The following is a 13,352-nucleotide window of genomic DNA, read 5'->3' as shown; positions in this document are numbered from 1 at the left end:
GAGCCAATAAAAGCTGCCGACAGAGTCGGCAGCTTATCGGCCCGTGTATTGGGCCCCCCTGATCGAGATCCATCTTGATCAGATGGGACTAAAAATCCCGTCGGATCACGGCCGCATCTGTTCGTTGATGCGGTCCCGCGATCCGACCGCCCGTAAAGCCACCGATATGATCCGATCGTTGGGCCCTAGGGCCCACAATTGGATCAGCCCGATATTGCCCACCTCAAGGTGTGCTTATCGGGGAGAGATATGCTCGTTTGGCGACATCGCCAAACGAGCGTATCTCTCCATGTATGGCCACCTTTACTTTTCTCCCCCAGGAACCTTTTGCTTGTGTTGCAGAGATCTTATCAATAGTGGACATAAATGTTGTAACCTGTCCGATCAACTAAAAGGGGTAAGACTGATCCTTACAGAACTCAACAGGGATGTTGCTTTATTTTCTTTTACATTAATATTTACACTGCTTGTCTTCGAACCCTTTTCCTGGGGTCTTTTACCCACTGTCTGATAAAAGCCACCATAGACTCATTTAATAATGTAAATCAACTTTTGAATCTATGGTATGTGCAGGACTGCTACTAGGGTAGGCACATGTCTAGTTCCAAGAAACTTTGAAACTGAAGCAATTGTGAAGGGAAGTAAAGAACGGGGTTTGGCAACCTGGGGACTGTCGGTGCATTCAGGGGATAGGTTGCCAATCAGTGCTGAAACAAAAAGTTACTGGGCCCTGTAGCAAATTAAATTTAGGGCCCAAAAATATTGGTAAGTTGATCGATTATACCAAGATACATTGAAATTGCTCATTAATTAAGGTCTTACTGGGCCCTCAACCCTCTTCCCGCCAAGCACTGTAGCATAACCATTGGTGCTGCCAGGTAACATGTAGGGATACACAAATCCACGATTTTAGGACAAATCGTTCATGAAAGATTCAACTGAAACCCAAGCTATAATTTGCTTGCAAATTAGCGTCATAAAGGGCACCCATAGTATGTGGTTAATTTTCAATTTCCTTATTTGTGTGTAAGTGTCACAGTTTTAAAGATTCAGATCCAGTTCAGTCAGGCACTTTGATTCTGTGGCTGTTATCAGCACTAGTTCAGATACATGGCCATAATAGAGAATAGGGATGGCAGCAGAAGACTCCACTAGGCTGGGCTGTGAAAACACTGGTTTCGTGATTTTAATGAGCTCTCCAATCATACAAGGTACACAATAAAGTTTACAGTTTACATTGTGTCACTAGCAGAATGAAAACTTGTTATATATACAGTAACAAAATAATTTGGCATGGTAGGGAGACCAAAAAAAAATGTACAGTTACAAATTTATTTCCCTGTTTACTACTCTGCCATTCAAACAGGAAAAGTCTTGCATTTCCAATTCATCCTCTACCAAATCATCTGGATTTTCATCATTTTCTGACGATAGGTCAGTAATGCTGAAGTCGGGAACCTAATTAAAAGAGAAGAGCAGTTTAGTGTTTTAACTAGTAGTTAAATGGAATAATCCCTTTTCAGACAGAAACAGTATCATGCAACGGACTTTGGGATAACCATTGTAGCATTAAACCAGCTAGAAACATGTACCCTAGAATGGGCACTTTTACTGGATTTTGATGGCCTTAGGATTTTATTTTTTTTTTTTTTAAATACTTTCAACTCAAATCAGTTAATTAAGTAACTCATGTAAATGCAGAAAATGAAGCCTGTATGAGACCAGGAGGTGCATAAAGATGCTACTCACGTTTACAGAGATTAGAGATAGAGACAGATTAGAGATTGAGATTAGATGATAGAGATAGAGATGAGAGGATAGAGAGACAGATTAGAGATAGAGACAGATACTAGAGACTGAGATATACACACACACACACACACACATATTAGCCATTATGTTTTTAAACAAAGCTGACCCCCAATGATTTTTCTACATCAAGAATTGCATATTTTTGCATTAAACAATTTACACTCCTGCCAACGGTGACTTGTTCTCCCCCCCCCCCATCCCCATGTACTGCCTCTAGACACAGTTCGGTCTAGGGTAACAAAGCTATTTGAACAGTTATAGGTTTATACTGTTGCTGGCAAACCAGATGAGTAGGTAATGCTGAACATTTGTTTTATGCAGCTTTGAATGCATCAGTACAAGAGGATTTGCTCTACAAAGGCTCTCCATACATGTATAGATGGTAACATGTTATCCTGTAAACCTCCCCCCCCCCCCAGTTACACACTTCTATAGCATAGCTATGCCAGGACTGAAAGAATTTTAATACAATGCCAACACATTAACTAGAAGCATTCCTGTATGCTCAGTTCTCTGGTTCAGTCTAAAATGGAGTTTAAGTCTGTTTAGAAGAATTACAGGAAAGTGGGCAAGTACCTGTGTTAAGGTCACTTAAGATTCCCTTCTGCATTAGGATCATGTAATGCAGCGTTTGAGTTTAACCCACTACTTGGGATAAGCTTCAGATCATATAGGTACAGGAACAGTTATCTAGATATTACCATAATTTAGATATTTATAAGTCAAGTCTACTAGAAATATAAATAAACCAAAAAGGCTGGTTTTGCTTCCAATAATGATTATATCTATATATCTCTTTGTATCAAATTCAAGCTACTATATTATGAGAAAAAAAAGGAAATCTTTAAAAACTTGATAATATGTAGTCTGGGAGACAGCCTTTCCATAATTCAGAGCTTTCTGAATAACAGGTTTCCAGATAACTGATCCTATACCTGTACTTTAAGTGTATTGTATGAAGTGATAAAAGTAAAAGAAAACATACCACCCAGCTATGTGATTAGTTACTACAATAGGATATACAAAGCTCAATCCCCACTGTACTTTGTTGGTACCAACATTAGGTTTGGTCTTTTTCAGATGAAAAACAAGCTAGAGACGCTTTATGCTCAATTTTTATTGCAAATACAAAACAAAAAAAAAAAAAAGTACACAAAGAAGGCTCAAAAAAACCCAAAACACAAGTACAGTGAAACTCCACTTGTCATTAATGGTGAAAAGGTGTTATTATAAAGTTACTGGCAGGCTATCAATACTTTGTGAATTGGCTAATGCAGTTTTAAATTGTGCCTCTATAAAATTAAACTTTGAACACTGGGTACCAAAAGTGTTAGTATAAGCCTTATTGGAGTTTAAGCAGTGCTTTAACCATCAATTTACATTATAGTTCGTCTGTGAATAAAAAGTGCAGATTGTGACCTAAAGACTTAAATGTAGTCAAGTCAGTCTTTAATCCTTGTTGGTTTTCTCTGCCTCATCACCTTCTTGCTCACCATGTGGACAGCCAGCCAACTGGGAGTAAAAGGGACCTACCAGCCAGTTAAGGGGTGTGTTGTTGACCAGATAATCCATTACATCATCCATAGAATCCTTCATTTTCTGGAGCTGTCCTCTGCTGTTTGTCAAGAGGTTATCAGACACTTCTTTGAGGGAAGAAGCAGAGCGAAAGTTATGGTACACTTCTCCAGCCATGGCACTAACACGATGAGTTTTGTCTTGGATATTCTGTGGTAGTCCTTGAACACTTATAACCAGGGAAAAGCATGTAGTCTGAAGTTGCTGAGTCAGGTTCCGAGTCATTGTTAAGATGCGAGATTCAATTTGCTGTGGGGGTGAAAAAATTAATCCCGTCAGCATACTGTAAGAAAATGGCTACAATTTATATGATCTGTAGTCAAATTTAAAAAAAGAAAATGCTATCCTATTTAGGGCAGCTATTATTGTTGGTTTGCTTCCAGCAATCAGATGCCAATATAAATAATGTCATTTCATACTATTCTGTCTGTAATGCAATGATCACGTGACCAGCTACTAAATTTTTCTCTAGTCCCACTCCCTCTAATATGAAGTTGAAGTTTTGGTTACAAGATGCATACAGCCTCAAAAAAAGCAGCCAAAAGCTCAGCATTAGAGGGCAGATTTATCAAGGGTTGAATTAAAATGTCTGGCCAACTGTCAAATTACACTAGGGAATTGTTCAAATTAAATTCCAAGTTTTAAAAAATTTGAACTTCGAGATTTATCATACACTGGCCGAATTAGACCATTCGCCACCTTAAACCTGCTGAATTACTATTTTAGTCAACGGGAGACATCCTGGGATCAATTTGGAGTTGTTTGCAGCTGGACATTGAGTTTTTTTGGAGAGAAAAAAAACCTTGAATTGAGTTTTTAAAACTCAAAGTGCAGAAGTTTTAGAAATGCAAATTTTATAATAAATTTCAAGTTCATGGGAGTTTATAAAAACACATGAATTTGAAATTTGACCTTTGATAAATGTGCCTCTAGGTGTCAGACAATAGTAGACAATACCTATAAAAAAAAAAAACAAAAAAAAAAAAACTGAATACAGCATTTCAAAGTTGAGCTGAAGATCTGAATAGGGCAAGTTAAGTAGTTAAAACTCATTTTGAACATTACCTCTGCACTTTCATTTCCCTCATTTGCCAAGTGACCAGTTCCTTTTGTCCATTCAACCCAGGTGTTGTACAGCTTCTGATTGGCATTATTCACATTTTTCCTAGCAAACTCAATCTAAAAAGAAAGGTCTAGAAATTAGCTTGAAGTCTCTGGCCACTGTTAAGATACATGTACTTATAATTGCGATTATGAATACAACTCAAAGCTGGAAAATGACATCCCCATAAAAAAAACAAACAAAAAAAAAAAAAAAACACATTTACATATCTCTATAGAATGAGTTAAGGCTTAATACTCCCCATCCTGACAAAAGACTTCTTCCAGCACAACGAGTCTACCGTATAGATACTAGAAGTGTTACTTGACTTAAACATTTGTCATAACTGCTCCCCCAATAAAGTTTAAGGTCTTAGGTAATTATGTACTTACAAGGTCCACTGTCTTATTCAGTTGAGAAATTGCCTCCTGACTCCTGATTTTTGCATCACTTATTCTAGTCACAGCTTGCCTATAAGCACGCTTGCGAGCTTTTGTAGAAAGGGAACCCAATCTGACATAGTAGTTGGGCTGCTTTCCAGATTCAAATCCCTCTGTTTTTGTTGCTTCAATAGCTGAAAATAAAGTGAGTACAATAAGGGATGAGTATGTGTCTCAAGTTTAATTTTTGCCACATCTAGACAGGTCAGTTCACTACATCATGACTAGAATTTAAAGGGGTTAAAAAGGCAACCCCACTAGCTTGATGTGCCCCCAGTCACATCAGGGAGTCCCAGCTTCAATGTCCATATATAGAAAGTGGTGGCAGGCTGCACTTCTCTGCAGCTTGGAGGGCAGGGCTGCAGGGGGCACTGAAGTCTAACGAACTATTTTATTTTTACTAGTGTTTTTCGGATTTCGATTTTGCTACTGGCCAACATGGTACCATATGCTTTGTTTTCTATTTATAGTGGGATAGAGGATTCTACAGATAAACATACCCAGCTCTTCATCTGTTGGTGGCAGATACTGTTCCAGCAGGTTCTCGGACGTGGTCAGTGCAGTATTAACACCAGTGTTCATCATCTGTACGACGCTGCTTCCCAGAACTGTGTTAATGCTACCATTTACAACAGCTTTAGTCATCTCAACACTATCATTCACAGCCCCAGTAATGCTTTGCAGGACAGTCTCTTTTGCACCAGCCACAGCATCAGATGCATTTGATACAATCTATAATAAGTGAAAAGGGACAAAATCATTCACAAGTGTTACAGGTCTGCGCAGGCTGCAATATTACAACATAGTATTTTCAAAGTGAATTTGGAGGAGAGGGGGGGGGGGACAGTTAAATACCTTGTCACTGGGCTGATAAAGAATAGGCAGCTTCTCTTCAATTTTGTCCAAACTCATGCAGGCAATGTTGTTGGCAACAGCAACTAAGGGTTAAATAGAAAATACAGTTGAAGCCACTTTGATTTGTGCATTAAATGTGTCATGACTCAGGATTAACTGAAGAAACTACATTATCTAAAGTCATCTTAACTCATTTAATGCATTTAACCTTTTCATTAGCATACCAAAGCACCATTGTTCACAAATAGTGAATGCTTTCATTTAGATGGGATGCTGTGACGCAATTTTCTGTGTTAAGTGGGATGATATCTGGGTTTAGTTATTCTGTGTCAAACGCACAAGGTGGTTTCACCTGTATATACAAATTAAAGTTAGCCCAATTCTTTCCACAAAAGTTTAGGTGGACATAGACTATTAAGATCCGCTCGTTTGGTATGGTCGCCAAACGAGCCGATCTTAACCCAATATGCCCACCAACGGCTGGGCGATAGCTGATGAATCGGAACGTTCGGCCCCGGGGTTGAACGATCAGATTACAATACTAAGAATGAGCTCTGACGGGTCGCAGGACCGCATCAACTAGCTGTCCTGGATCGTACAAAAAAAAAAAAAAAAATAACCCATGACCGATTGATATCTACCCGATTTTTGGCCTGATATCGATCGGGAGGACCCGTTGGGAGCCCCCACGCATGGGCAGATAAACTGCTGAATCGTCTAATGAACCAATATCGGCAGCTTTAATCTGCCTGTGTATGGCCACTTTTAGTCCAATACTTTCCACAACCTACAGCAGCCTGCCAAACCAGATGATTAACAAACTTTTATAATCTAGCCTAGTTTAAGTAAGGAAAGTATTTGTGGATGGGGCAGCTATGTATCTTTTCTGTTGCAACCATTGGGTGGTATGTGGGCTAGTGGCACAAAGTTGTCTACATTCATATCTATGCCAAATAAATGGCCGTCTGTCTCCATCTATCCTGTATGTGAGCAGACTGACCTTTTTGACACCGACATAGATACCCTGTGGATGCCTAGTTTGTTATTTTGCTTTTTTAATATCCTGTTATATTTCTTATCCTGTAGGTTAAGATTTTAAACTTCAGAACACCAAAAACCATCATAAGGCTTGCTTCTGGGGGGAGGGAAAGAAAGAACCACAAATTTACAGACAAATAAGACTTCTATAAAGAAAAAAAAAAAAAAAGTCTTACTTTGAGGTTCCAGCCTGTGGATGATGGGCATGGCACTGGTTAAGGCCACTGACGTGATACTCTTCACACTCTTCTCAGCAACATCACACACTGACTTTAAGTAAGGATGGTTCTCTTTGGTGGAGGTGTAAGCAGAAGATACCAGGTCATAGGTGGAGCTCACCAAAGGCAGGTTAATTATCCTGACCACAACACTCTACAAATCAAGAGAGATCATTAGAAAGGATATATATCACAATATTCCACTGACATGAATAAAGGAGAATTAACTTGCTGGTTTATGAGGAATGTAATAAGGCAAAAGGAGGAGAAAGGAAGAAGCAGAAGATTAGTAGGAAAGGGTTTGGTGGGTCACAAGTGCCACATACTAGTTAAATCCCTCATTAGTGGCAACATGTGAGTAACAACTTTACCTGCTGCTGCTGCTGTTCCACTGCCGCCGACATGTTTACAACGCACGGAGTCTAAAAATCAAGTCCATAGAATTAGAATAGGGAAACAGGAAGAGGCAACAATATAGACCAATCAGAAGGAGACTGATGTGCTTCTCTAGTTACAGAAGTACTAATCAAGCCAAGGCCTGGCAAACTCACTACTAACAGGCAGCAAATAGACTCTCTGCCCCAGCTAGAAACCAGTCATGGCCATGGACGTGAAATAAAGTCCCCGTAAAAGCCAAAGCCGCTTATTTGCAGCGGTTCATTAGTGGAAGACTTGGCGTGAGAAATAACCACTGAACAGAACACGAAACAAAGCCCAGTCGCATCCGCCCGAACCTACACACAGTAAACGCTCCCAAAGTCCTTTATCATAACCCACTCCTCGTCCCAACAACAAAAAAAAAATTACCTGATTGTACACGAACAACGTAAACTCAACCAAGACCGTCAAGACAGACTGACAACTACTGGGCAACTCGCGTATTTATATAGGTCTGGTCACGCCCCAATCTCGCGAGGCCGCCCCTAATTCTCAGATGACTTGGAATGACGTGATGCATTGGCCGTGACTGAGTGAGCTTTGATCTCTTCACAAGTGACGGTCAAGGGTGTACCAATTAGTGGCGCTGATTCTCTTTTTAACCCGTTGAAATGGGTGTTGTTTGTGCGCGTCCTGTGCCTGCACTCTCTGTTCTGTTGGGCTACAGCAAGCAATGAACATACAGCCCTTATGTTATGTCACTCAAGAATATTCTTACTCTCCCCGCCCTCCCCTTACATAGAGCTGTGTAACCACAGTAACCCAATGGTTGGCAGGACAATGAAAATACCCACTGGTATACTGTGTTCAAACGCCATCTTAATAGGGATGTATTGGCTTTTTGAAATAACTATTTCCATTGACCTCTCACTTGTATTGCAGCACAGAGGGGTCCGTTTACTAAAGTGCGGTAAAAATTTGCGCACAAAACATAGACAAATTTGTAGCCAAATATGTTTTCGCAAGTTATCGCATTTGCTGAAAATAACGCTATGTACACATTAACGGCTGGTTTACTAAACAGTAAAATGTGCAAAAGACTAATATTTACAAAATAATGGGGTGCACTACCCATTCTCTTAGCGCTCTTGCAATTCTGCCCAGGGAAAATATATATGACCTCTTGCTGTAGATCATATGTTCCTGAAATATGGAATTCCTCCTCCTGGGGTTGGGAGGTAGCCTAGGGTGCATACTGTATTTATTTATTTATTTATTTTTCAAATTGTTTTTATTACAAGTCAAACATGTATAAACATGAAAACATTCGGGCCTACCAGAGGCCCATGGTAATGAGCATATTAACAGATAGATGCATGTATGCGTATCATAAAAGTCAACAAGGAATCAGTGACAAACCAAAAGAAAAGAAAAAACAAACAAACATGCGGGGAGTATATGCTCTGATAGAGAAAAGTAAATAAAAGATAAGAAAATAAAAACAAAATCCAAGTATTTCCTTAGGTCAAGGTCAATTACCGTAGATAAGAGGCTAAAAGCCTGTTGGTTCGCTGAGTCCTGGGGGGCGAGGTTGGAACGGTCGCATTACCACAGAGAGCAGTCTGAATGTACTGAAAAGTGTCACGTAATAGTGGATTATCCCTAAGCGTTTCTAAATCGTACCAAGTAGTGTGTTGAAAGGTATACGTAGTCAAATATTTTAGTGGAGATGGAAGGCTATTAATATATGCGCCCCAAATAGAGAAGAATTTGTCTACCTGTCTTTCATTCTTGGCCATGGCCTCGAGCCAGTCCATGTGGAAGATGTAATGTAGCTTTTGTTTGGTCAATAAAAGGGATGGGCTGTCTGTAGAGAGCCATTGATGTAAGATTGCCTTTCGAGACGCCGCTGCCAATCGGGTCGCCAAGTGTTTCTCTTCTCTAGTGAAGGTATTGTAAAGTTTCACCGAGCTAAACAGTGCCCATTCTAAAGTAGGGTGAATCGATTTATTAGTCATCTGCGTCCAGTAAGAGGAGACATCTCGCCAAAAGTCAGAAATTTTAGGGCAAGACCAAAACATGTGTAAGAGATCCGCTTTGGGGGCTTGACATCGAATACAACAGTCTGAGGGGAGACGACCCATTTTATAGCGCCTTTCGGGGGTTAAATAGGAGTTGTGGAGGATTTGTATTGCCATTTCTTGATAACGGCTGGATGGAAGCAGCTTCATCATTCGGACATGGAGCTGCAAAACGTCTGAGGGGTTAATTTGTGGTATGGAGAGTGTCCATTTAAGCAAAGAGCCCCCTTCCTCATCTATATCTATACTAGTGCGAGTGACACTATAGATTTGGGAGGTAGTACGATATGTACGTTGGTTTTTCCAAAGAGTGTCTATCACGTTATTAAAGCCCCTATTCCTTATATCATGAGTAGCAGTTTTAGCGAAATGTAACAGCTGCATACTAAGGAAAGGAAAGGATTTGGTAAACGGAAATTTTTCAATGAAGTCTGTCAGGGATAACAAGTCTAAATTGTTTTTGACTAAGTCACGAACCGTATATAAACCTTCCCTTTTCCAGGCCTGTAGGATCGGGTTCGAAATGCCTATAGGAAAGTCCGTATTGCCCAGCCAGGTAAGATATGGCGAATGTCTTTGAGAAAGTTCATATTTAAGTCTAAGAGAACGCCACGTTTTATATGTGTCCGTAAAAAGCGGATTATCTTTTAAAGGTTGCGGGATGGCCGAGGGTGGGGAGTGTAGGAGAAAATTTAAAGTCAGTCCGCCAGAATGGGAGCCATCTAGATCTATCGTAGTAAACCAGTTCCGATCTGCAAGCCAGTCCCCGGCAAATCGTAGTAATGCAGCGTCATTATATTCTTTAATATTTGGTAAGTTGACCCCCCCTAGGTCTTTGGGTAAATATAATTTATATAGACTAATGCGGGATCGTTTGTTCTGCCAAATAAATGTTCGAAACATTTTCTGTAAGCGTAGCAAGTCAGATTTCTTTATACTATACGGCAACATTTGAATGGGATATAAGAGTTTTGGAAAGAGAATCATTTTAATAAAATGAATTCTACCTAGAAAGGTCAGATTTATATGCTTCCATTGAACAATTTCTTGGTGTACCTTATCAATAATAGCTCGAATATTCAATTGGTAAGTGGCATTATGACGGTTTGGTATTTTAATACCCAAGTATGTAATGTAATGAGCGGCCTTTTTAAAGGGGAAGTCTGGGAGCCAATTTTGTTTCGGCGAGTCATGAAGCATTAATGCTTCAGATTTGTCCACGTTAATTTGAAAGCCCGCTATTTGACCAAATCTGTGAATTATAGAAAGCAGGTGCGGAATCTCCAAGGCCGGAGTCAGTATGAAAAGCATTATATCATCCGCAAAAGCTATGACTTTTAACTGGGTGTGGTTAATCAATATCCCGGGTAATCGCGGATCTTTCAAAAAATGACGTAGGAGAGGGTCCAATGCCAAATTGAGAAGGAGAGGAGAGAGTGGGCATCCCTGTCTTGTCCCTCTACAAACTGTAAATCTATCAGAATTTGAATTGTTAACCGTAACAAAGGTACGGGGGTCTGAATATAAATTATTGAATAGGTTAAGCATGTGTATGCCGAAGTGTTGGAATTTTAACAACCTTTTAATATGGGCATGTGAGATCCTATCGAAGGCTTTGTCTGCATCCAAATTCAACAGCATACCTTGTTTCCTTTTATCTAGGTTACAATGATATACAACCGACAGAATTTGCCGAATGGACTTTACTGGTTGTCTATGTTTAAGGAAGCCTACTTGGTTTTTGGTAAGTATGGTGGGTAGGATCAATTGCAACCTGTCAGCCATGATTTTAGTTAGTATTTTCAGATCTTGGTTAAGCAGGGAGATCGGCCTATATGAAGTATGGTTGGTTGGGTCCTTCCCTTCTTTTGGGATTAGAATGATTCGAGCAATATTAGCCTCACTCCACAACGGCGAGCCTCGCAGAGTAGCATTATATAATTTTGTTTATTTAGTAAAAGTGGGATTTCATAATTGTGTTCAGGGTTAATATTTGCCAGTAGCCATCATTTAGCAGCAGTATCTATGGAGACATGCTGAAGTAGCTAGGCTTAGGCAAGACAGATGCCAGCTCCTAATGTGATATATAAATTTCAAGTAATGTTCTCATATTTTACTACCTAAGGCAAACTAAACCAGATTTAAAGTGGGATGTACAGTTACTCTGCCATGGGCACGCACTCCAGAGACTCCTCGGACGCAGTGTAAGATCAAACTTTTACCTTTTACCTATGACTACGTGTGGAAACACAGGAAACGAGTAAGGTGATACCTGTGGAATAAAGATTATCCGTTTGATCTCACACTGTGTCTAAGGAGTCTCGGGAGTGCGTGCCCAAGGCAGACCTGCAAAGTACATGTTCTCCCCAAGGTTCGGGTTCTTCCCGGGTTCGGGGCGCAGGACCCGGGCCACCAACAGAGACTGGTGAGTGCACCTGATTTTAAAGACTATACTTAAGTTAGCGATGGGTTCAGGGCAGTGGCACCCGAACCACATCTATTACTTGGTGAACGCAGTTTTAAAAATTGAAAATGTACAAGCGACCAAGTAGTAAATTGAATAATTAAGTTAGTAGCACCTGTTCCAAATCTGGGATTTACAGTTATACTGCCATTATGTTGCAGATATATCCTTATGACACCCGTTATTCAGCTGCAGTTTGAACACTCCAAAGGTGACAATCCAAATTGTTTTAGTGTAGCTTTACCCCCACAAAACTTAAACCACTAAAATGTAATCCAAAAAGAATAATTGTAAGACACGCCGGGAGATTGTTGAAATCCCTTAACTCCAGGCGCATCTCTCCTAGATTGACGGTGCGCAGGCGCACACTTCCGGGTTCGCAGTCCTGAATGACGCTGGCGTTTGATGCTGAGTGTCATGATGCCACCATGGGGTGACGGATTTGAATTTTGGCGCCAAATCTTCCTTAAAAGGCTACTCCTCCATTTTGGAAATGCTCAAGCTGGCTTCAGTTTATCTGTTCCTGCTCAAGCGTTTATCCGGTTTATTAATATTCTGGTTTTGACTTCTGCCTGATCTTTGACTAGGAGTATTGCTGCCTTGAACCCTTCACCTGACCCTGACTACGCCTTCTCTTTATCCCTTCCAGTACCTCGATTATGCTCCTGTTACGCACTTCCTTGTTGGCTTCCGCAGCAGAAAACAAGGGGCCCCAAAAGGGCGTCGGTGAATACCGGAACCCACAGGGTGCATCCAAAGGTACCATTCACTACACAAGGTTCCTAATAACGAGATTGTTAAAATAATAAACTATAATTTGAGGCTCACAGTCAAATATCCCAGATAGGGTAGTAAGTTACCATTTTATCATATATATGTGGACCTCATATTTTATAAATACACATTCTCAGTGACTAAAAAGTAAAAATATATTAAGAACAGATATAAAAGATGACTAACCAAGCCTAACACATTTTGTGCCCATTGGGGCACTTTTAAATAGGCTATTATTGTCCATTTCCCTTTTAAACTTTCATCAGATAGCCAGATCCAAGGTTGCACTATCCTTCGCCTAGTAATGTACTTGTCTTGGCTACTTTCTCTAGTCTATTATGTGCTATAAATAGAGGGTCATGTGTATCAGACATTATGAACATAAAAGGTCTCACAGCAGTGTACTATATACATTGTTCTTTTATTCTAAGAGCATCTAGTAACAATACATGTTGTGCAGAATCTGTAATGTTTGCATAATTGTATTGCCAGAGTTCATTGCCATGACACACAGAACAAAAATCTTTGATACATATTATGATGCAACATTAACTTTGGTCAGAGCTCAAGTGCTGTATAAATGTAATAGCAGCAAAGTCTAGAGAATGTGTGACC

At 40.1% G+C, this 13,352-nt stretch overlaps 1 protein-coding gene across 4 annotated transcripts; it reads right to left on the bottom strand.

The window, feature by feature from the left end:
* Nucleotides 1-1,162: 1,162 nt before the first annotated feature.
* Nucleotides 1,163-7,953, bottom strand: plin2.S (perilipin 2 S homeolog). Of its 4 annotated transcripts, none has more exons than XM_041575872.1 (9): nucleotides 7,848-7,953; nucleotides 7,412-7,462; nucleotides 6,999-7,194; nucleotides 5,785-5,867; nucleotides 5,430-5,661; nucleotides 4,882-5,063; nucleotides 4,453-4,566; nucleotides 3,346-3,636; nucleotides 1,163-1,458 (listed from the first exon to the last, which is right to left on the bottom strand). In XM_041575872.1, the coding sequence occupies exons 2-9, from the start codon at nucleotides 7,442-7,444 to the stop codon at nucleotides 1,324-1,326; spliced, it is 1,266 nt and encodes a 421-aa protein (XP_041431806.1). In that variant the 5' UTR covers nucleotides 7,445-7,462; nucleotides 7,848-7,953; the 3' UTR covers nucleotides 1,163-1,323. The 4 variants fall into 4 exon arrangements, with proteins under 4 accessions (XP_041431806.1, XP_018093600.2, NP_001087955.1 ...); XM_018238111.2 differs by having other exon boundaries at nucleotides 6,999-7,196; nucleotides 7,417-7,462; XM_018238102.2 differs by lacking the exon at nucleotides 1,163-1,458 and having other exon boundaries at nucleotides 2,918-3,636; nucleotides 7,848-7,951.
* Between the last annotated feature and the right edge of the window lie 5,399 nt (nucleotides 7,954-13,352).

Source organism: Xenopus laevis, chromosome 1S (assembly GCF_017654675.1).
Source record: "Xenopus laevis strain J_2021 chromosome 1S, Xenopus_laevis_v10.1, whole genome shotgun sequence".
In the NCBI taxonomy this organism is placed as follows: Eukaryota; Metazoa; Chordata; class Amphibia; order Anura; family Pipidae; genus Xenopus; species Xenopus laevis.
This window is presented reverse-complemented; position numbering and strand designations above follow the sequence as displayed.

Excerpts from the sequence above, each read along its gene's own strand:
- plin2.S (XM_041575872.1), bottom strand. The coding sequence starts at position 7,444 with ATGTCGGCGGCAGTGGAACAGCAGCAGCAGCAG. Across the intron at positions 7,195-7,411 it reads TGGAACAGCAGCAGCAGCAG|AGTGTTGTGGTCAGGATAAT; the intron begins GTAAAGTTGTTA and ends CTTGATTTGTAG. Across the intron at positions 3,637-4,452 it reads AGGGAAATGAAAGTGCAGAG|CAAATTGAATCTCGCATCTT; the intron begins GTAATGTTCAAA and ends TCACCCCCACAG.